The sequence below is a fragment of the Denticeps clupeoides genome, chromosome 20, assembly GCF_900700375.1.
Source record: "Denticeps clupeoides chromosome 20, fDenClu1.1, whole genome shotgun sequence".
NCBI lineage: Eukaryota > Metazoa > Chordata > Actinopteri > Clupeiformes > Denticipitidae > Denticeps > Denticeps clupeoides.
Window position 1 is genome coordinate 8,160,851 of NC_041726.1, and position 23,464 is coordinate 8,184,314.

General features: G+C 43.4%; 1 protein-coding gene across 1 annotated transcript; it reads right to left on the reverse strand.

Annotated features, from left to right (window-relative positions):
- Nucleotides 1–82: 82 nt before the first annotated feature.
- triqk (triple QxxK/R motif containing) lies at nucleotides 83–16,334 on the reverse strand. The gene is made up of 4 exons (XM_028963169.1): nucleotides 16,258–16,334; nucleotides 12,217–12,288; nucleotides 6,860–6,945; nucleotides 83–395 (listed from the first exon to the last, which is right to left on the reverse strand). The coding sequence occupies exons 2-4, from the start codon at nucleotides 12,275–12,277 to the stop codon at nucleotides 294–296; spliced, it is 249 nt and encodes an 82-aa protein (XP_028819002.1). The 5' UTR covers nucleotides 12,278–12,288; nucleotides 16,258–16,334; the 3' UTR covers nucleotides 83–293.
- Between the last annotated feature and the right edge of the window lie 7,130 nt (nucleotides 16,335–23,464).

Consider the following 23,464-nt stretch of genomic DNA (forward strand, 5'->3'; position numbering starts at 1 on the left):
TTGAGGAGAAGAGGGAACAGCAGGAGACAGAGTAATGAGACGGGCGGCGCTCTCTCGGCGGACAATAGCACGCGCACAACAGCCAGTTCAAAATCCTTCATTCAGCCACTCCACATGCATCAAAATAGATTACACGGCATATTTCCCTGAGGAAAAATGAAAAGAATATGACAAGAAGGGAAAATTAAGTAAAACAAACTCCTGTGACACAATCCCTACGAGGGTAGGTTCTAAACAAGAATGCAAAAAGAGTTTGTTGGAGAATTGTTCGTGGCAGCGGCTCCAGCCATCTGCTAATCAGCATCCAGGTTGATCTCGGTGCTCAGGTTCAGGTAGAAGAACGCGTAGATGCAGAGTAAGAACAGCAGGACGGCCAAGATGACGAGAATCGTTTCCTGGGGAAGAAAAAAAAAAAAAAAAAACTCACATTGCATTCAATTGATCATTTAGACACATATTAACAGTCATTCCCGCTCAGGGTAGCACATTGGGATTAGAACACGCAACTTTGTGGTCATGGGGTTCGTTAGCAAGTGTATTATGCTCATCCAAAATTAACCCAAGTTTAGGATTTTGCCAAACAGTGAGGTAACTAGTTAAGTACTGTATGCATAGGAGAAAGGGACCAAGTAAGTGATGTACTATGATTGGCTCAAAGCCTTTCTCAACATCAGCTCTTTATGTTCTCGTTTACGCTCCCTTTACAAAAAAACCCCAAGAATTTCCTTTTTAAATGTTTCAATCTACACCGTCTATACAGTTGCATACATTGATTTTACATTGTCATCTATGTTAAGCAGTACAAGCATTAGAGGGCAGTTCTAAGTTCCAAATCGATATCGCACGGACCACCACCCCTTCGCTACCATCCAAGGGACATTTCATTCTCGCCCAGCCTCTTCATAGCTAGTCTGTACTTCTGTTTCAAACTTTTATTTGTCTTGCGTAACTGGTCTTCCAAAACCTCCCCCATTTCCTGTCCAGCAATGCTGCTTCATGCTTTCCATGGAACGTGCACAAATGTGATATTTTTGTGTGGATATTGTCACTAAAGGCCTGGCATTTAACAGTTTTCTATCTTATTTCACACATTATAGTACTTTTCTGTAAGGTTCTGTGATCTAATCGGGGAAGTTTCTAATATTACATTGCAACTGTGGCTATTAATCTCCTGCATTTATAAATCTATCTGAAATGTACCACTGACACGACACAAGTTTGGCACCAGGAGCAAAGCACAACTTAATGTCTTTATTTCCACAAGAGTTGCACAGCCTTTAATGGCGGAGCTGGATTGATGATGTCTGGTGAAGTGGCGTTCGGCTCTGGGTTGCATCTTAAACAGTCATTCATTACACTTCTTGTGGAATTACGATCCTCATCAGCTTTCGATTCCATTAAGCGCACTCATGTATTTAACCAAGCAATTGTTCTTCATCTTGATAACTCATTATCAAACTTTCTAATCAAAACTTAAATGCTTAAAGCAATCGTTTTTATGGGAATGTGCAATGAGCGCATAAGAGCGCTTCGGTCTGCAGTACTGCGCCCATAGCTGTAAACAGTTGCAGCGTAAGCAGAACCTGTTTCGAGACTTTTCCATAAAATGCCAAGAACAGTAAGGAAGAGGCAGACTGGAAGTCTTTTATTCACTGATCTCGTAATAGAACTAACTGCCCAGTCCTGTCAGAATTGCCCTTTTGGTATCCATTTTGATAACAGTAAGACACAATAAAGAAAAAATAAGAAGGATTGTCACCCCACACAGCCTCAAACCTGGGTCACCAAGTCTGAAATGTTAACATTGGAGTTCAGTTGCATGTTTGGTACCATGGAGCCCCAGGTTATGGGTGGGCTGACTGTTGACACCATTCTATACATAAGGTGTCTTTTAGTGTTTACCAGAGAAACTAAGAACAACAAACGTATTATAAACCAGTAAAGGCATATAACAGGGAACGTGTTACATATCACGTAACATACTACATACAGGTAAGGTAAATTATGTTCTGTTATTGGTTGTAACAGGTTCTCTGGTAAGTTCTCTGTAATATTTTTCAATTACAGGTTCTCATGTAAGTTCTCTGGTAGATACGGTACCTGATATGTTACAGCTGCATATATATTTCCTCTGTTATAAATGCTACCTGTCACATTGCAGATTCAAACATAGGTTCTCTGGTATATTCATTTCCTGATATGTTACAGCTTCATATGTAGTTCCTCTGGAAAAAATGCTTCATATATACAGCTTCATATATAGTACTTCTTGTAAAAATGTTACCTGATATGTTACAGCTTCATATGTAGTTCCTCTGGAAAAAATGCTTCATATATACAGCTTCATATATAGTACTTCTTGTAAAAATGTTACCTGATATGTTACAGCTTCATATGTAGTTCCTCTGGAATAAATGCTACCTGTTATGTTATACCTTCATATATAGTTCCTCTTGTATACAGTAAATGTTACCTTTTATGTTCCAGGTTCTTAGGTAAGTTCTCAGAATATTTTTGTATATTTTGAGGACACAAATGTTATAATTGGGCTCTCACGTATTATACACCCCTCTGGCATAATTATAATTTCTGCTTCAGAAATGAAAGAGAAAAAAAGACAGAAGGAGGCTGAGTGAGTGAGTGAGAGAGAGAGAGAGAGAGAGAGAGCAAGAGAGGGAAACAAATCGGAGAGCAGGAACGAGTTGAAGCAGACACAGCTATTAAATGAAAGAGTTCACACACATCAAATGAGTGGCGGCATAATTCGGCCTGGACCCCAGAGCCGCGCCAGAGATAAGGCCCACAACAAACAGTGAGCTAATAATAATTCTGCCAGATAAATGCGAGGGAGGCTATTAAAGCCCACCATGACGACCATGACTATCTGTGTACAAGCTGTAGCCACAGTCATCAGCGCGTACGTCCTCATTAGTGCACGCCGGCCACCGCATTTATCTTGTTCCAGGCAGGCTCCAAAGAGCTTAAGTCCCCCTTAATTGGAAAACTTCTACATTTCATGCACTTTAGTCTCGTACATTAGCACAGGCCCGGGATGAGTTGCTTTTCTATTTAGCCCCCGCCTCTTCTTTTTTTTTTTTTTTTTTTTTGTGGACACGCATAATTATTATCACATCAAACGGCAACATTTTCCCTGAGTCGTTTTTCTAATGGAAATTTCTCCGGCAACTTTCCATTTTAAATGTCAGCCATTAATCGAGCTCAGCCCACGAAAACCCAAAAAAGGTGACCTGAACTGGCAACATGTGCAGACGCGGTTGAGGTGGAGCCCCACGTTTAAGGTTATTGGAGAGTGTGCAGAGACGTCTGGAGATGTCTGTTCATGTCAAGTTCTAAGCCTGTACAAATGGAATGGCCGTGTTGTAAAAGTAGTGCATCAGCGGAGCTGCAGATCTACGCTCAGCACGGTGGGAATGGCCAGTTTTTTTTTTGTTTTGTTTTTTTGCCTTCCACATTCTGATGGAAAATTCTGGAAGGGACCCAACTGCATCATGTGGCTCCTAAGTAGCAGCTGTGGCATGCTGGGAGTGAGTTCCCAGTCATCTGGCGGGAGGCCACCAGTCTCTCTTATGCACACACACACACACACACACCTCATCTGTCCTCACTTTTGTTATCACAGTCTAAGTATTTCAGGGCGCTTCCTGCTACATTCATTTACATTACAGCAGACCTGTCATGTTGCGAGAGCCGCTCGGCGGCCTGGCCTGCGCTGAAGCAAGCCACACACACACACACACACACACACACACACACACAGAATGCACACACAACAGTGGTCTAATGGGCTGGTAACAGTAGCTCCGGGCTCCTCTGCACTTTAACGCTTGTGATAGATCTACTCTGACTGCTCTCTCAGCCTGGAGAGGGTCGCGCGCTCCTCTATGAGCGGCTGCTGTTTCTCATGATTCAGTGTAGGCAGGTGACTTTTCACACACACACACACACACACACACACACACACACACACACACACACACGGTGCTTATAAAGCGAAGAGGTGTGAATGGGCCTCATAAACACATCTCGGTTAACAGAGCCCACGCTGCAGCGAATGGCTCCATGACTACCGAAACATGACAACAGGACAATGTGCTGACCCGCGCAGTCATAACTCCCCGCCCCAGCCCAACAAATGATGGTAATACCCTCATCCAACACACTTCAACACCGTTCAACACTGTAGACATGCATTGGTGACCCACCATAGACCCACAAAACGGTAGTCAGTTCGTTCAAAATCCTGCACAAGTAGTTGCTCAAACATTTGAGTCGACTTCCTGCAGGCGAGGTCACAGTGACGTTGCCCTCTGACCTTTCTGACCCAGCAAAATTTAATCCGTTCATCCCAAGTGCCCAAGTGAGAGTCTGTGCCACCTCTCAGACAAAATTCCTTCAAGGTGTTAATGACGTGTGCCAAGAGGTCTCAATGACCCTCGACAAACAGACCACCAAAGTCTAATCAGTTTGTGTTTGAACCTTTGCACCAAATGCAATAAGTACATGAGGTCATAGTGACTTTAAACTCTGACCACAAAAACTGAACTATTTCCTAGTAAATCATGTGATTTAAGTGAAAATCACAGTGAACATGACTAGAAATCAGTTCATGTTTGAGTCTGAGAGAACATTTGTATAAAATTTCTAATGAACTTCCCTCATGGTGTTAACAAAGCAGAAGAACCTGTCGTAAACACACACATACACACACACACACACACACACACACACACACAGTATGCACAAGAACGTCCATCTAAAGGAAGCCCTAAGGGCTTTCTGCAGAGAAACTGATTATTTTTCTCTGCCGGGCTGTGCCCACCAGCTCCTGCTGACTGTGCCAGGCCGTGCCATCCGTTGAGCCGGGCGCAGGGGGGACACTGGGACCAGCAGCAGGTGGCGGAGGTCCCCGCACTGGGCACCAGCCTCTCAGCACCAACTGTGGCGCCGGCCAGAGATGCCAGGCTGCGGCGCTGGACACGGGACAGCAGGCGCGTGCCCGGAGAGACAGCAGGCACAGCTGCGACCGGAGAACCAGAGAGAGAGAGAGACAGATAGAGAGAGAGAGAGAAAACACTGAAATGAGAGAATATGACTTGTTTCATGTCCTTAACGTACCTGTTTTGCAAGAAATCTTGAATCTTGAAGGATAAAACAAAAGGACAAAGGAGTCAGAGGGAGAGATGAGAGGATGACAGAAAGATGGTGGCATTGCAGCAAAGAGGGAGAGACAGACAGGCATTGAGCATGAGGAAGAGAGAGAAAGTAAGACAGATGGAGGGAACGGTCAGAAGAAGGTGTCTGCAGTGAAAAAGCACCTGCTTACAATCCCACCACCAAATCTGGGCCAGACCAGAAAAAAAACACACAGCAGAGCGAGGTCAACCAGGTCCACACGGTCACCTGGGTCATGGGACCGTCCTTAACACACACACACACACACACACACACACTCAAAAAAAACCTGCCGCTCTGAGATAACAAATTATTCAAAACGTACAAAGACATATAAAGATGGAACTCATTAATGTTCTCATTTTAAATACTCATGAACATTCCTTTTTATATCTGCAGAAAAAAAAAAAAAGGCGGGACTAGAGTCTAATTGTTTTTTCCCCACTCTCTCTGTCCCAAAAGTGCATTTATACTGTTCTATAAAATCCCCTTTTTAACTGTCACACTGATGCATAATTCATGCAGAACTTCAATATTTTAAAGATATAAGCCGCTTTAATTGGATTAAAGAATTGCTATAAATGAGGCCCCCGAGAAAAAAAGAAGACCAAATTTAGGGCCGTCCAAATGGCGTGACATAATTAACCTTCGCTAATGCAATTTTCGGACTAGACCCATGATCTTAATTCGGCGGCGTGCTGACGACCTGCAGCGGTTTAAAAAAAAAAGCAAACCAATCAGCATGTACGAAGGTGCAATTCATTTCATCACAAAAGCTCTAGATCTGTACTGATGCCGTAAAACTGGCCATGATTCATTTCAGTGGACACACAGTCACGGCCACTTTATTAAAGACACCTACCCTGAAGGTATCCGTATATACTGCAGCCAGCTAGTGTCGTGTGCGGTTTGTGGTTGAAGGTGTCTCTTATAATGTGGCCAGAGAGTTAATGTGAATTAAGAAGCTTTGGCACTCCAGCCAAAAGCCTAACAATCCCACGGAAAACCAAAGTCGACATTCATTTCCTTACAGACCATCTGCATATCAACTGGAACCATAGGTTACTTTATTAGAATGTATAGAGACAGAGACTGTAGCCAAATGAATGAAATCTACAGATAAGCATCTCCTGTTTCATGATTGGTCATCTTTGAATTTTAAATAGTAAACAGAGAATATATTTTATTTTTTAAAAAGTGTCTGGAGAGTGTGAATTTATAAGCTTCACGTGAAGAACTGTGGGCCACCAAAGAGCCAGAGCCTCTCCTTGTCCATAATAACAAAGATCCTTGGAGGGCCCTGGCTCTTTGTTAAAACCAGGATGGATGCAGCATGCCATGCCGCAGCCGGAGCGGATACCCCGGCGCCATGATTGCCGAACCCACCCACATAAAGTGATCACGGATGTAGGGCACGGCGAGCGCTGGGGAGACGAGGGGGAGAATTTGGGCACCGACTCTTAATCACGGCGACTCCGGCAGCACGTCTCACCCCAGAGAGCGTTAAAGAGCGGGCCACAGCGCTGCAACTCATCAATATGGAGGCCTGCTGCGGCCGCCCCGGGTTCCGTGAACAATATCTCACTGTCCCAACATCTGTAGTTGGTGTTTGGGAGGTATGGCGATCAGGGTGACTGTTATTGTTGGGGTGGGATAAAGTTCTCACCCGGATGCCTGGGGCGCTTCTCTTTGCCTCTGCCTTCAGCCGGTTCAGTTTCAAAGCCACTTTGGTCTTCTTATAATCCTGCTTTCCTATTAAATTTTAAAAACAACAGAAAGAAGAATCACATTCACAGAATAAAAGTCACATTATTCACATTATATGATAAATTAACACATATATAGACTATTAACAATTTTTGCTTAAATCTACAATATAGCATTTTTTTTCATTTAAATGAAATGGATGTTAAAAATAATAGATTTTGTTTAAACATTGTTTTATAACTCATTTAAATAATCATTGAAATAAATTATTTAAAAGGGTTTTTAAAAAGCTTCTACATGCAGAACAGCCTTTTAAACACAACATTCATTAATACTTCATTAGGCTTCATTAAACTAATGCATTTGGCTTAAAATAAATAAATAAAATAACATACACTGCCAAGTTTTTTTTTTTTTGCATTTAACCCCTCCTAATTGGTTGTAATGTAAGGAAGTGACTGGGTGCATTTACCTTTTAAGCTCTATGAATAAGTGATATGTAGGCATTTAATTCACTGCTGATTTAAAATTCACATAAATGCACCGGCTTACAGTTGCACAAAGGTTATTTGCATTCTGAGTAAATACGTTCAGTCAACACACACACACACACACACACACCCCATATGACCAGTCTCCAGTTCACCAGAATGCCTCTCACCGGAGTCAGCGTACAGGCCAAAGCAGCCACCTGGCAAACGGTGCGTTGTGTTAAGAGTGTGAATGCGTGTGTGGGGAAAAAAAGGTAAAAGAGAGTGGGAGGTCTGTCTAATTAGAAACAAACAGATGAAGAAGAAGAAGAAGAGGGAAAAAAAAACAGGAGAAGGTAACAGCTTGGCTGTGTGTTGAGGCGGCTGTCCTTGGCGGCCGCTCCGAGCTCAGGGTCGAGCTCAAGGTTCTTCCTGAGTGCTGTCGACACGAGAGGGGCCATTTCAAGTGCAACTCCTGCCTAATTAAACCTCATTTCCATACAGGATGAGACACAGAGAGAAGAGAGCGGGAGAGAAAAACGTGGCCCTTATCCATCTGGATGCGAGAGGAGGCAGGAGGCGCAGAGCTTTTTCCTCCGGACAGCCGCGTTCCACGCGGAAACCCCTCCCCCAGGGGACCACGACTCTCCTCGCCATAAGGTGCACCTTCTGGGGGACACAACGGGGACAGGCCCTTATCAGACAGAAAGATGGTCCTCGCGTTTAACACTGTCCAACGGTGGCAAGTGGCCACAGGGGAAACAATCAGCGTGACAGGCGGCCATAGAGGAATCAGGGCAAAAGTCAGACTTTTGTTTCCAAGTCCACGTGCAGCTAGCACAGACAGGCCACTCAACGCCCATCCCAACCTACTCTTATTCCATAACTTCCAGTAAGGGTCCATCTCGTCTATCCAGAACAAGGAAGATTTACATCAGTAACCAACCAACCAATGCATCAACACTTCCAGGTCCCTCGGGACTAAGACAGCTGAAACTAAAAATAAGCAGCATTGTGTCCCCACCTCTAACAGAAGTTCCAGGAGTCTCCAGCATGCTGATAACATACTGACATCTGTGTTTTTAAATGGAAACAGAAACAGATGTCAGGGGCAAAAGTGAAAGTGGTCCCGTCAATCCATTTTTCTAAGCCCCTCCCATCCAGGTCAGGGCCAGGAACGCATTTCCCATTTTCCCAGTGGACCTGCGTACCTGTTTCTGGCCCGAACACGCAAGAGTCACATCGATTCCGGTTAGGGAAAAAAAAAAGATGGTCGTGTTGCTGAAACCGTGGCCTTTCTTCGAACACGGCTCGCCGCATTCCTGCTTTCCGCGTGAAATCCCACATTAGCGGCAGAACCTCTCGTTCTTGTCGGCATTATCCTGAGACGTTCCGCCAGTTTGCAGCATTTCGCACCTGCGCCTGAAATGATTTTACCGCGTGTGAAATGCAGTTTCCGAGTCAGCTGGGAAAGATTAGGTGTATGTCTTATTTTTATATACACTTCCCGCCGTAGCGTAAATATGCGCGGCAAACACACTCTGCCATCTGTTCCAAATGAATAGTTAATTGTTACCAAATCAAAGTAATTACTCGGAGTTGGTGAATTAATTGTTTACGCGGAGCGACTCGGTGGCCTTGTGCTTGTTTTGAACGACGGCACAATCAGATTCTTGCCTGGTGACGCGCTGCCGTGTTTTTTTGTCCTGGACGTTTTTGGACAGGCCGGAGGCCTTTAATGAGCCATCGTTACCTGGGGCCATTATGTACCTGCAGGGATGAAAGCGCGGACGTCTCCTTTGGACACGGACAAAAGCAACGCCTCTGCGCGCATTGTGCCGAGAGACAGGAGCCCGCAGAGAATCGTCCCGTGGGGCCCGAGGTTGGACCTTTCGGCGTTCAGACGATCTCGCTTCTCACCCACGTTTGTTTAGACGCATCTTGCTTTTCTCCTCCTGTCTTCTTTCATTTCTGTTCCGATAATTAGTCTCGATTGTCAGAGAATAGCTCTTACCTTAATCACAGCTTCCGAATAGTAGGGGAGCCGCATAACAACTAACTTACACCAAGGGCCCGTCCCAGTATCCATACTTGCATACTGATGTCGGGTGTTTGTCGATTGTTTTGCTCGTGAGATTAGAATTAGAAGTGCTAAAAGTTGCGATCCGTGGCTCAAATCAAGTGCAGTACTGCACTTATACAAGGGAGCCGAGGCCACTTTCCACAATGCATCATGGTTCTTACAAGAATGATCACATCTGAACAAAAGCTACCTGGGCTGTATTTTTCAGGCACGAATAAACTGACACAAATATGTTATAATGTTGAATCATGCAAATATGCTTCTGAAACATCAAATTGAAAGAAGACACAACCATCACCCTTGGTGAGCAGTGGGCAGCCATGAAAGGTGCCCGGGGAGCAGTGTGTGGGGATGGTCAAGGGGACCTCACCCACTAGGCCACCACTGCTCCAATTGCATATGTGAGGGTACCATTATGGCCTGAGCCTCCTTCTGAGACTTGTCTTTGTAATTGTTTCTGAATGGTCTAAAAAAAAAAAACCCTGATGAATTCTTGACAAAGTGAGCAATTAATTCGCTAAAAAAATATTTGATTGAAAGCCCAAATAATTAGCAATAAAAACTCTCAGTTTCTAATTTAGTGGCTCATTGATGGGCTGGACCCATGTGACAAATGTATAGACAGGCCACCATCCTGACACATGCAAAAAAAAAAAAAAAAAACAAGTGGGGAAAATGCAGCATGGCATGTGTTGGAAAGACAGCTCGACTCTGCAGTGGGGGCACGGCTCCACCGCACGGTGACAGCTCTGGTCCCCGGTGGCCCGGGCGGGTGGGCCTCATAAAGCCGCCAGGAGCAGAGAGCCTGTCAGAGATCACCAACACACGCCACGGGCAAACGGAGCACCGGCAGGCCGACTAGAACCATACGGGCATCATTTGCCACATCACGTCAAGAGCCTGCCGGCGAGGGGGAACAACATGGAAATACGCACGGAGCCCTTCTGGGGACAGAACACACATGTTCACACTCTACAAAAAGAAATTCAAGTGAAAGTTGGAGCTTTTTTCCCCCCCGCGGCCCAGCAGATAACAATTTTTTTCCCCTCACCGCGATCCTAACTCATGCAGATTGACCCAACACAACAGCAGCATTTCCAGCAGGTGACAGCGCACTGCAGTCGATTAGAAGTCGTAATGATAGTATTTACGGACGTTGTGTCAACAGCCGGCTAAAAAAAAAACTCCCGACCTGTCAGCACATGAATTACATTCCCATTACGCTTCAAAATTATAACATGCATTCCTCCTCTCAAAGGGACGGACACTATTTTGGAACTTTTTCAATATCATTTTTAATAACAGTATACTAAATTATACATACCAAATATATGATACAACTGGTTTGTCATTTGTGGTGCATATAATGTATATTTTTTGTATATTAAATAAGATAGGAAAAGGGTTGCCAACCGTTCTGTATTGTCCGGGACATCCTGAAATATGGGTGATTTTTCCGCTTCTCCAGTCCCAAATTCCACATCAGCCAATAATAGACTACTGTGAGCAAAACTCAGGCAAACGTTGTGTCAGGGGTGTCAAACTCACAAGTTTACTTTATATCTAAAACATATAGATCCTGCGAGATGATTTATATAGATCTATTATGATGACCAAACGATATGAAGTGCTGATAACACAAAAAAATACACGTCCAATGATGCAGTACTTCAGTTGCCTTGCCGAACACGACCTGTACACTGTAGCTGAATCTGTACAGGAGCAGCTTCTACTAGGAATGTACTATACCACTGATTTCCTTTTCGATCCGATACCAAGTCAAATTTAGGATGGTACAGGCGATACTGATAACTCATACAAAAAATACATGTGTTTGAAAAATCTAAATAAAAAGTTTATGGCCTGCGGGCCGTGGGATTTTCCGGAGGGGGGGGGTCAGCTGCTCTGCGCAAGCACCTGCAAGATAGTTTCCAGCATTTGGGGTTGAGGTAGTAACCCTAGATAGGAATAAGAAGTGAAACAGGAAATCGCTTAATGTGCAGTAGTCATGAAATTCCCAATCTGATGAAAACGTGAGGACAGCACAAAAATATGCCACAAAAGTGGATTATTTGGTCCTGTTTCTATTCCCTCGACTGCAAAACACTTGCCACGTAGCTCGGAATGCTTCAGATTGCATTAATGATCCTATACGCGCCGTCTGCCGCACGAAGTGTGTTTCTTCGAGCTAAATTGCGGCCCAATATTGGATAAATGTCAGCTGTACAAGCACAACAACAAGAGCTACATTTTCTGCCATGTGTTTCCAGCACAAGTTCCCAGTCGTGCCAGTGGCAAGCGCTGTGTTTTCCTTGATGAAGCCCACCGGTGCGCCCGCTACCACAGCTGGCACGCTAAAGGGGGAGATCAAGTGATTGATAGGCAGCATATTGCCTCGGTTAAAAGAATGGTGTTAAAAAGGGAGGGAGAGGAAAGGGAGCACCAGGCCGGAATGCAGCGTTCATAGAAAATAGAACATGGGGGAAAAAGAGGAGAGTGGAAAAAGACCTTCGTCAACGTTGACCTGTGGAGCAGGAATCTGAAAAGTTGAATGAAGCTACTTCAGTCAAGGGGAGAAAGCTGAAATCTTTTTTTTAATTAGTTCTCTCTCTTTATTTCGTCCAAGCCTCACAGCAACTGCTCACTAGACTGAAATTTTTTTTTAATACGGAATGGAACATGAAAATTTGATAAACACATGACTGGGGCTGAATTTTTCTGCGAGAGAAATAAAAATAAACCCAGCAGAGAGAAGGGACGTACCGATCTGTTTACGGTACTGATCGACCGGCAGCCTGGCTGTGCTCGCATCCTTCTTCCCCATCCTTTCTTCACCTGCAGAGGAGCCAGAAACAAACAGAACAGAAGAAGATACACGCTGTCAGTCAAAAGTTGTTTCTTTTCTTTTTTCTTTTAACTAGAACTCAGGTTTCTAAGGCCGCATTAGCCCAAAACTCTCCATTTTCTTCATATTGCCCCCTCAAGAAATCAATGGCAAGGATTTGTCCTTTTGTAGGGATTTTTCAACGCCATTAACTGCCATTCACTGCCATTTTATCTGCTTAAATAAGAGCTATGGGGTGGTAATAGCCTAGTGGGTAACATACTTGCCTATGAACCAGAAGACCCAGGTTCAAATCCCACTTACTACCATTGTGTCCCTGAGCAAGACACTTAACCTTAAGTTGCTCCAGGGGGACTGTCCCTGTAACTACTGATTGTAAGTCGCTCTGGATAAGGGCGTATGATAAATGCTGTAAATGTAAGCTATGTTTTAAATCCCAAACAACGCAACTACAAATAAAGATGCGACAAAACCACTAGCATGACCAACTCAAGCTGGTGAAGATGGTCAAAACACAACAACAAAACGTTTCTCTTCTTCCAGCAGACAGCAGAAATCTACCGAACCGTTCTTGTTTCATCCTGAGGACAACTTAGCTCACACTAGCAATCGCGTTGTGCACGTAGCGCTGTGCTAAATTAGCGCCCTGCGTCTTAATTGTTCACTTCAAAAATGAAGTTCAAGGTTCCTACAGCATGATCTTGTTTGTGTATTAACATACCATACAAACGTACCAAAAATGTCTTACGCGACCAAAAAAAAAGCACAGAACAAAGGCTACCTTGTACATTTGGGTGTAAAAGGCAAAAGTTTTACATCATGTGGCCGTATGAATCGTTCTGCGGTTCTGGTGTTAAGGCTGTTAGCAGCATTAGCCAAAAACTCTCCATTTTCTTTATATTGCCCCCTCAAGAAAACAATGGCAAAGAAGTCATTTTGTAGAGATTGTTCAATGCTATTAATAGTTTATTCCAAATAATGTAACTTCAAATAAAGTCACCACAGAACCAGGACGTTTTGCGTCATGCGGCCGTATGAATCGTTCAGCTCTCTGTTAATGGACTAGTTTAGCCGGTGACAGGTTAGCGCTGTAAACACTTCATCCATGATTGTCACTGATCCGAAATCTGTAAAATCTGTGACAGGCGCGCAGAAACCCTGTTTTCGCACGGCGGAGCCTCTGACGTGGTAACTTTTGAGATGCAGCGGTTTGATCTACAGAACAAAGCGCTTGAATAAAGCACACGCGAGAATACAGACATGCGGGGTAAACGTGTGAAGTGAACATGAGGAAAATTTCTTAGCACATGAAAGGAAGCTTTTTCTTTTTTAAATAATATTCCTGGCGGTGTCGAAATACTTCAAGGAATTCAATCAGCACGAGGTCACGCGGGGTAGGCCCGTAAAAATCGGCCCGTGCCTCCGAGCGAGCGTAACACTTCCTGTGCAGCCAGTCTTCGGTCATTTCATGGTTCAGCTCCTACAGTGACTCCGCTAAAGAAGAGCAGTTTGACGTAAGGCCGGCATTGCCTCAACCCCACAGGGTTTATTTGATGGTTTTTTTTTTTTTTTATTTACAGGCAAGAGTTGCAGAACTCGTTAACAAGCTCCTCCTGAAGCCGGTGAGTGTTGCCGGAGCGATTACGTCCCATCAGCAGCATCGGAAAACTGTCACTCTGGAACACTTTGATGATATTTAGTTCTACTGCGTGCTGAGCGTGATCTCAAGGCCAAGAACTCCTAACAAGATTCTGACTCCACCACCTTCACTGTAGAAATGTGCAAAACGAGCCCCAAAAAGAGCCTCCCAGTAAGTAACAAACCAGCATCTTTATTAAAGGATTTCTGCACAGCTGCAATATTAAATGCACATTAAACCATGATTCCAATGCGTTCATTCATTGGGTTTCTTGCCTCCTCACACTTTGCTAAAAACATAATAAAACAGGCAGAAATGCAGTCAAACGTATTTCTGTAACAGATTTCTGCAATGACACCGGAGTTGGGGATTAACATAGGAAGCCAGAGAGAGTGAGAGGGATTAAAACACGCACTGTAAGAGTCGTCTTATATTTAATGCAGCGCTGGCCTGCATCACCCTGGCCTGCTTTAACAGCGGGGCTACAGTAGAACAGATCAGCCTGTTATTTTTCCTCGGGCCACAGGGCTCATCCCTATTAAGATTCCAGCCTTGTTCTCCGCAATGCAATTCTCAATCAATACGGCTCCTTTTGTTAAAGATTGGGAAAAAGCAAGTGTGAGCTAAAGGGCAAGCCTGCGCCTCTGATGATGTTTAAACCTTTTCTGACCTATCCTCTCAGAGAGAAATCATGCGGCGGACCTCCGACCCGGTCTACTTTGGCTCATAAAACCTGCTCTCTCCAGAGGAGATGTCAGCGTGCTCCATCAGCGAGAACCCACCGGAGCTGTTTAGCATTAGAAACGGCGCGCTTGCACGGAGGCGGCGAGGTGAAGATCGCTGAGGAATTGCAAATGCCTGTTAGTATGCATAAAAAGCCTGGTGATGTTCACTGATAAAGCCCATGGACTTGCAGTGTGGAAATGAGCATAGAGCTCTGAGCCACAGAGCTCCAACCCATTTGTTGGTGCATTTATTTTACCATCAATGAAAATTCAGGAGGTTGCAATAAATACATGGATTTTGTAGCATAATTCTTTGACATTGATTAAGTACTATCTCGTATCATAGTCATAAAGAAAGCAAGCAGAAGAAACATGACATCATTATTACACCATAGTGACACTGGACATAAAACAGAGGAACTGGGAACTGGTAGTGTGTAAATAAAGGTCAAAGTATGAATAGAAATAAGTAAGTTTTCCTTTAAAGAAAAGCCTTAAAGCTTTTTCTAAATACAATCAGCTGTCTCTTTTGAAAATTGATATCGTCTGATATTGTCTTTTAAAAATGGATTAGATATCTCTATATTACCCAGACCCAATTACCTCTAATATTTAGACTGGTTTCTTAATTACTAAGCCTATAACAGGTAGGATACAGGACATTTCCATAGCTATGATCTTCAAGTGAATGATGTGTGATGGACTGTGTGATGTGTGAATACAAAAGGGAGAAGTTCAATATTTTAGTGCAGAAATGCTTCAGTACTGCGATGAATCATTAACTGCTTTCCAAATAAGGCCATTAGAAAAACGTATTGCATTTAGGTTTGCACTTTATACCAGCTCAAAACCAGATAAATCGGCAACATAAAAACCAGAGAGGAGGATTGCAGGCAAGCAGAAATTGCCAGGGGCCGGGGCTGTTCTCTTTTGAAGATTCAGATGGAGAGAGCTGCTTTTATGAGGGCTTCAGTGTGGGGGGAAAAATATGAAAGATTAAACAAGTACTCCTTGTAAAGAAAAAAAACTCTAGACAAAGTACACGGCCATGTACAACATTTTGATGTGCCATGTAGGAATCGGAATAAATAATAGAAACACAGAGAGCCATCTGAAAGATAAAATGAAGAACAACCCAAGACTGACAAGTTTTATAATACTATGGATTCATAAAAGTCATTTGTATATATCTCAACAATATATATAGTAACAAATCACAAAGACGTTTTGAGAAAACCGTGATAAATGACTTTTTTTTCACTAGGGTTACTTATAAGTAAATTAATATGATATAGATACATCAGTTAACATGCCAACACATCACTTGCACAGAATTTACTTCCTGTACCGACCACTTCAACAAGATTGATGTCTTTAGCGGCCAATCAGAACGACGGCCATGAGGAAACATCCAATAGAAGACTAAAACGCGGACGCGTCACAGCTTGAAAGAAAAACAGCGCGTCCAGAAAAGAAGACCAACTCAGCGACAACATCATTCTGTAACTACACAAAACAGAGCGCTGCGATGTTGTTTTAATCGATGATGACGAGTAAACATATAGTTTAAGACAGAGCCGTGCACGTTCACCTACCGGACTAAACAGCAAGCAGGCGCTTGGGCTTTGGTTCCTGTTTCAGTCGCGAGGCATGGTATGGTACATCGGCCAATCAGCGGGCACAACTGAATCCCCGCCCACGGATGCGGGGAAGATTTGCGCACTGATCTGAGATCAGGCCGTTTCAACTATAACGGGCATGATTAGGATCTGGATGGGAAACATATCTGATCCTGGTTCTGTACAGAAAGACTCTTTTACCGTGAATTTGTGTAGTTTTATAACCAAATATTACTGTCATTAAGCAACCGGTAATATATATACTGCACATATTGTTTTTTCACTAGGCAGCATTTTGTTTTTTAAAAATATTGCTTCATAAGACAGATACAACCAGTTATAAACAGGTAGACAATGCAAAAAAACAGCATTAATTATTTAAATCACAAAGTTCCATAAAACTAGCTACTGTCGATAGATTACAAGATCATTATCATCGTTACATAGATTTTATTAAAACCAATTCCAATCGCATCAATAAACACAGTAATCGAATATTAAAATAATAAATAAAGTTAATTTAAGAAATATCATTTTCTTAAATCTTTTAGTAGCTTTGAATACACGACAGTTGAATAAAAATAATATTTGGCTTGCTACAAAAAGTCTTGTGCCTCTTTATTTGTCTCTTTATTTAAAGAAGTAAAGAAAAATACTCCCAGAAAGGATTTATTAATACAATCACTTGTCTAAATCTGGTTGAAAATTGTCTTTTCAAGTTTACAAGTGGCACCCCATAGGTCCCCTTCCCCTCTTTTCTTCTCGTCCTTTTTGGAGCACTTAACAGTAATTTACATTTCCTTTGTTTACGGTGTGGAATTTTGTTGCTGTAATTGCATCCCGGCTTATTGCAGCCCTAGGCAGCCCGCGGATTACAGAGTGGTTTGCCACTGCTTGTAACTTATTGAAGTTTAAAATGATTTTCTGCTCTCCCACGGGCAGCTGATTTGTGAGGCGCACAGCGGTAACTAATAGATGTAATCTGCTTATAATGTGCCTGTGTAATGCGTTATTTACTCTGCGGAGGACATCGATATCGAGCACTTTAACACCTCGCTTGATGTGAAGACATGCGCCCGGCGACATTTGGCAGCGCCACGCGTCTTCTGCTTCTCTTTGAAAGGATGCCCGGGAGCAGCGTGTCACGGTCAGAGGGGGCACACATTTTCACGGGTGGAACGGCAGGGAGTGTCCAGATAACCGGATGTGTTTGAAAAAATGCAAAAAAAACCTATTTAAATGTTTCTCGTCACAATTGCAGGCCCCTGTTTGGCGGGAAAAGAGCAAACAAAGACACCATGCGGCATGGAGCTCCAAAATGCCTTCTCTTATCACCTGTTTTGCATAATTAATTTTCCTTTCATTTGCATTCCGCAGCCAATCTTGCTGCCGGACAGAAAAATACAAAGAACATTAGCCTAAATACATTTGCGTGGAGGATTTGCCTGCGGTTCCGTCACATGGTGATGGATACAATATTTATATGATTTAAAAAAAAAAGAACAGAGGGGGCTGATCTGTCTGAAGAAGGTGTGAGAGAAACTGCTCTTCAGGTGAATAGAAGTATTCATTCATTGGTTTGTTCATTTGTGTAATTACAGTCAAATCAAGGGCATCACTATCTTTATATCAGATCGATATAAAGTATTAATGAGGAAAAACATTTCCAGGACGATTCCGGACCGGTTCAGACGACATGAGCTTCAATGGCTGGCTAATGAGTATGAAGATAATGAAGATAATCTGGTGGTTTGACCCTCTGTCACCAGATCTCCGCTCATCTTAAATCAGCAACTAGAAATCAATCGATCCAGTAGAGAAACACAGACGGCAGAATCAGGGACAAGGTGATCTAAAGCTTTAATAAGATTGTCACCTCACTATAGGTGAACACTACTTCACCCCAAAAGGTTTCAGATCTTTAGACCAGGCTTCCTGTGCATGAATAGAAGAGCACTCAGTGTTCCTCGGCAGTTTGCATTTTAATTCATCCCACCCCCCATCCTTCCCTCCCTACCCCTCGATCCATTAGTGATGCTAAACTGATGAAATCCCACTGGGAAAGAATAGTCTGCTAATGACACACGGCGCATGCCGATGGAGCGCTCATCAGCCGGCGCACTTCTCTCTCTAGAACTCTTCATGCGCCGGACTCTTCTGTTGCCGGACTTTCTTTTACTCCCTCATGCTCCATGACTGGTGACATTGAAAAAAAAAAAACATGAAAATGGTCCCAGGGTGCACAGAGATGAGGAGCTTTATGTAGTAAATACATAAATAAAAATTCAGATTTGTTTAAAAATGTTTATTATACTGTTACGTCATAATCTGGTTATACAAGAGTCTGTAAATACGTCCAATTATACATTGAATTACTACATTTATACAGATAATAGGGATACGGCTGTGTACTACCTAAAATGTATATTTATTATGCACTTATTATTAAGTAGTATATTATTAATAAACCACTAAATATTTCATAACAGCACTTAAGGAGCAACTAATCTGATGATTGATGAATTATAAAATCTGTAACAAGATTGATTCTTTCTGTATTTGTGAATTTACAATGCTCCAGAGATGTTATTAAACCGGTCGATGCAAATTGCTTTTTTTTTTTTTATAATCCACTAGGACTGGAATGTTTAAGTTTTTAAAACAATCCAGTCCTGAGCGGCACTAAAGTTGGAGGATGTTGCTCGGCTCCAAACGCTCCAATCCCATCCCTGAGCGGCGCGCCAACACATTTCCCTGTTTAATGTCCTTATCTCCCCTCTGCGCCGCGCCCGGGGCCCGTGGCGAATCCTTCCCCTCTATCGGCGTGGCGCAGGGGTCCCTCATTGACGGCGGAATATCAGCACAGATAGCGGCAAAATGAATTTGGGTTTTGTCAATGGGAGCCGCTCATGAAAAGCCTTCTAACTGCGCGATGACCTGTTATCTGCCACCGGCCGCTTTAATGCTCTCCCTGTGCTGCCTTGCGGGCCGCTGAGTTCGCCTGTGATGCTGGCAGGTAAATGCATGCTGACATTGGCTGCTGGGTTACATAATGTGGATGTTTCACATCCACCAATAATAATAACGCTAATGGAAACTGGTGCCACGTACAAATCAGATACCGTTCAAATCAGAGAGCCTCTCTACTTTCCTATGAAACTACATGGACATAAGAAACCCGCAGAAGCAGAAAAGCTGGAATATGATGCACCCATCAAACGTGATTTCACCTGGTTTTATCTTGCCAAATATACTATAATGAAACCTACATCAACTAAATTACAACGGAAATCATACTGGTTCATCTGGTTCCATACATTCTAAACTTAAACCACCACAACTGGCAACTATTGTGTGTTGCAGTTTTTATGTAAATAGTTAAGAAGTAGGGTGGTAGTAGCCTAGTGTGTAACACACTCGCCTGTGAACCAGGAGACCCAGGTTCAAATCCTGCTTACTACCATTGTGTCCCTGAGCAAGACACTAAGTTGCTCCAAGGTGACTGTCCCTGTAACTACCAATTGTAAGTCGCTCTGGATAAGGGCATCAAATAAATGCTGTAAATGTAAATGTAAAAGTATGTGTTTCAAAGGTCCACCCAGACTTGGGCTGTAGAGATGAAAAATACCATTACAAATAATTTAAGGTATGGATGTTTAATCATCACAAACACAATACCTGCACCTTACAAGGGTGCTCAGGTCTGTCTCCAAACAATAAAAATGCTACGTCTACAAGTTTGCCGGGTCTTAATAAAGCATGCATTTATGCATTCATAATCCCACGGCCCGTTAAATTATTTGCTTGTATAAATCTTATTGGTGTTAATTAATTAAGAACACATTTTTTATTTAATTTTTTTTTATCATGCAGCGCCCATGTGGACAGTCGGCCTAATGAGCGAAGCCTCTGGTGTACCAGAGTGCGCGGTAGGAGCGCGTGTCTGTCTGAGATAAGTTGCTCCGGCTAATCCTGGGCAGCATGGGTTCTGGAGCTGCGCTGACGTCCTGTCCTCCCCGGACCCCCAGGCCCCGGTGTTTACACAGGTGCAGTCTGCAGCAGGGGACACCGCCATGCTGGGCGTCTTGGACTGACTGTTTGCTCTGGCAGATCGGCAGCTCTCTGTCGACCAAGGGCTTTTGCGGTGCCCCGGAGCCCCGGTTTAACCCAGCATGCACCGATGCATTTAAAAGTCCGATCATGAAAATGTACCCTTATACAAGCAAACCACCTTCATATGCAATAAAATTACACCGTAAAATCCATACTAAAATTTTTAAATAGTCAAAATACACATGAGCGCTATATAAATGTCTTATAATATTATTATTTCTATTATTACAAAATAATGAATACAATATAAACATACTTATCTTACAATAAGTAACAGATTAACTTTTTTTTAGGAATAAATGTTCTCATAAATAAAATAGGTTTACAAGACAAGTTAAAAGACAACTTTTAATTGGATTTATTTTTTTTGCATTGGAGTCTTGCCAACATTACCTATAAATATATACCTATATTTCAGAGTTGATATAAAGAATTAAATATAATTGAGGACTGCGGATTCCAGCTAAGACTAAAATAGAATTGAAATAGAAATTATATACATTGTTACACTTTTAATATCTTTATGTTTTGAATGACTCTATTATTGGGTTATTTCTGCTGTAAAAGACAGATTTCAACACAATGTGGTGTGTCCGTCTCTACACATGGTGCACAACACACAACACAGCTGTACAGCGAAGTTCTTTGCACATCTCATATAACAGATGCAACAATAAGCGTTGTGGCCATCTGGATCGATAATAGCAAATAATTTTTATAAGGTATTATATATGGTCAACACTGGTAGCATAAATTTGCGCCTCCCTTTTTAGCAAGTGTATATTAGCATAGTGTATATTTTTTAGATTCTCTTGACACCACTAGCCGAAGTGAACCATCAATCTGAGAGTGAAGCTTCAGTTCCGGCATTCAGCATCCTGTTGGTGGACCAATGCTTTACGAAACTCTTTTTTTTTTTTGGATAAGCACCAAGACAACAAAAGCCATTACTCTTCATTTCGGCTGCTTACTTTTTATATTGATTTGCAGAGCGCGCATCCGTTGGGGTTTCTTGCCAACTGCGCCGTTGCCAAGGGGAGCCACGGGCGCTGGGTCTCCTCGAACAGCTGTGGCACTTATGCCAGGGATCGATATAAACAAACATGGCCGCCCTTGTGCAAGACACGATTGACAGGTCTGATTCATCTCGTGCCACCAGAGGGGAGAGGAATAATAGGCGTGGATCATTTCCCATCGCGATTAGAACAGTTTTTGGGGGGCGGGATAGTGTCGGGCCGGGGGTGAGATCATTCACTTCCTACGGCACGCGGCAGGACTCCCCGTTCGAGCTGGCCCAGCGGGAGCTGATTAAAACTTTCGTTTCCGAAGTCGGACGCAGGAGCACCGCCGCTGAGATGGATTGATGCGCATCGCTAATCAGAGTCGAGAGTGTTCAACAGAGTCGGTGGGGAGGAGTGTTCAAGTGTCAAGAGGAAGCGGCTGCCTAAACATGCGGTTCGTCGCATAAATTGGAGGAGACTGAGCACGCCGCGCCAACACGTAGCCACCGACTGTGTGAACAGCGGGGGGATGGAGATTTTTGCCATGATGAGGAGTAATGGCTCGAAACGATATTCCCCCCAAGCCCAAAGTCACCGTGTAATTTGACACGTCAAAACAACTTCAGCAGAGATCATACGAGATTTCCAGTGAGATGCAATGGGCAACGGTGGAATTTACATTCTTTCAATTCCACTGGTCCAAAGATATTACAGATCCAGTCCATTTGGATCACCTTTCGGGTTGGGTATGTTGATCAGGGACAGAAATTGCAAACAGTCACTGGGTAAATCCCAAATGGATGGAATGCACCATTCTAGACGTTTCAGTCCTTCAGTTTCCACCACACCAGAGTCAACTGGGTGGAGAGTGAGTGAATTGGGACGGTTAGATGAGTTTAAATCCAAAGAATGTGCAGGATCAGTGTCCGCCAGGGCTTGTGACCCCTACCCTAAATGATTGCACATTATACATTTCCCAGGGCCACACATTGATAAATGTCATTAAAGACTATGTTCCTTCATTCAGTCACCCAATCTATTTACTGATAGAAACCGAATAAGAATGCTTTTGTCAATGCTTGTCAATGCAAGAATGCTTTTGCTATTGCTCAATATAGGATCAATACCACATCAGGTATCCCAGGAGGCTGGGGTCAGAGGGCATAGTTGGCCAGCTCACTCCTAACCATCCAATCACGAGGCCAATGCGCTAACCAGTGAGCCCCTGCCATTTATGGTGTGACCCATGATGGCTCAACCAAGTCCGCACCCATGGTATCGTCTTTGGCCTCCTTGAAGGAAGATGAGTGCATCTGGACACACTGTCAGAGGTCTGATGAATGGTCACCTACCACCAAATTATAATTGATTCCTAGTGCATCATGCGATCGAATGTGGTGAAAAAGGTCATTTGTTTTCATAATTTCATTCATAAGTGTAACCCTTGAACTCTTCAGCCCAAACTAAGTATTGACTGCATGAATGGGGACATTTTCCAGAAGTTGGACACTGATTGACATCGATTGATTGTAGCTACTGGCCACCAAAATCAGCATTTTTTTTAGATGCTCTACGAGTTTCAACTGCAACTGCACTGGAAACGTCTGTGTGGACTCGACAAATGCTAAACCACCCCCTGTCCCTGACCTGACTCAAGCACACACTGCTTCCCTTTGTGCCTGTCCTTGATTTTTACAGGCGTTTATTAACAGAGTGTCCCTCTCGGCTAAGATCGGTTGCATAATTAATGGAGTGTGGCAGTTAATCAGGAGGCATTTGGATATCTCTGATTAGTTGACTGAAATCAGATCCATTGTATGCAGGCTCTATCATGCCGCCCATCCCGACGGCTGGAGACCACCGACACGCTGAGCACTCATTGTCTATCTGGCGTCGAAACGGCGCCTTTGTTTGCGATGATGACACGCCGCAATCAGAACGCCGACGCATTGTGTCTCGCGCAGATGGGTGGCCCAGACAAGACGAAATGCGCTCTTATATCGACCGAGCCGTTGGGCTGATGATTACTCCATCTTGATGGACACATTCTAGGGCTCAACGTGCCTGAA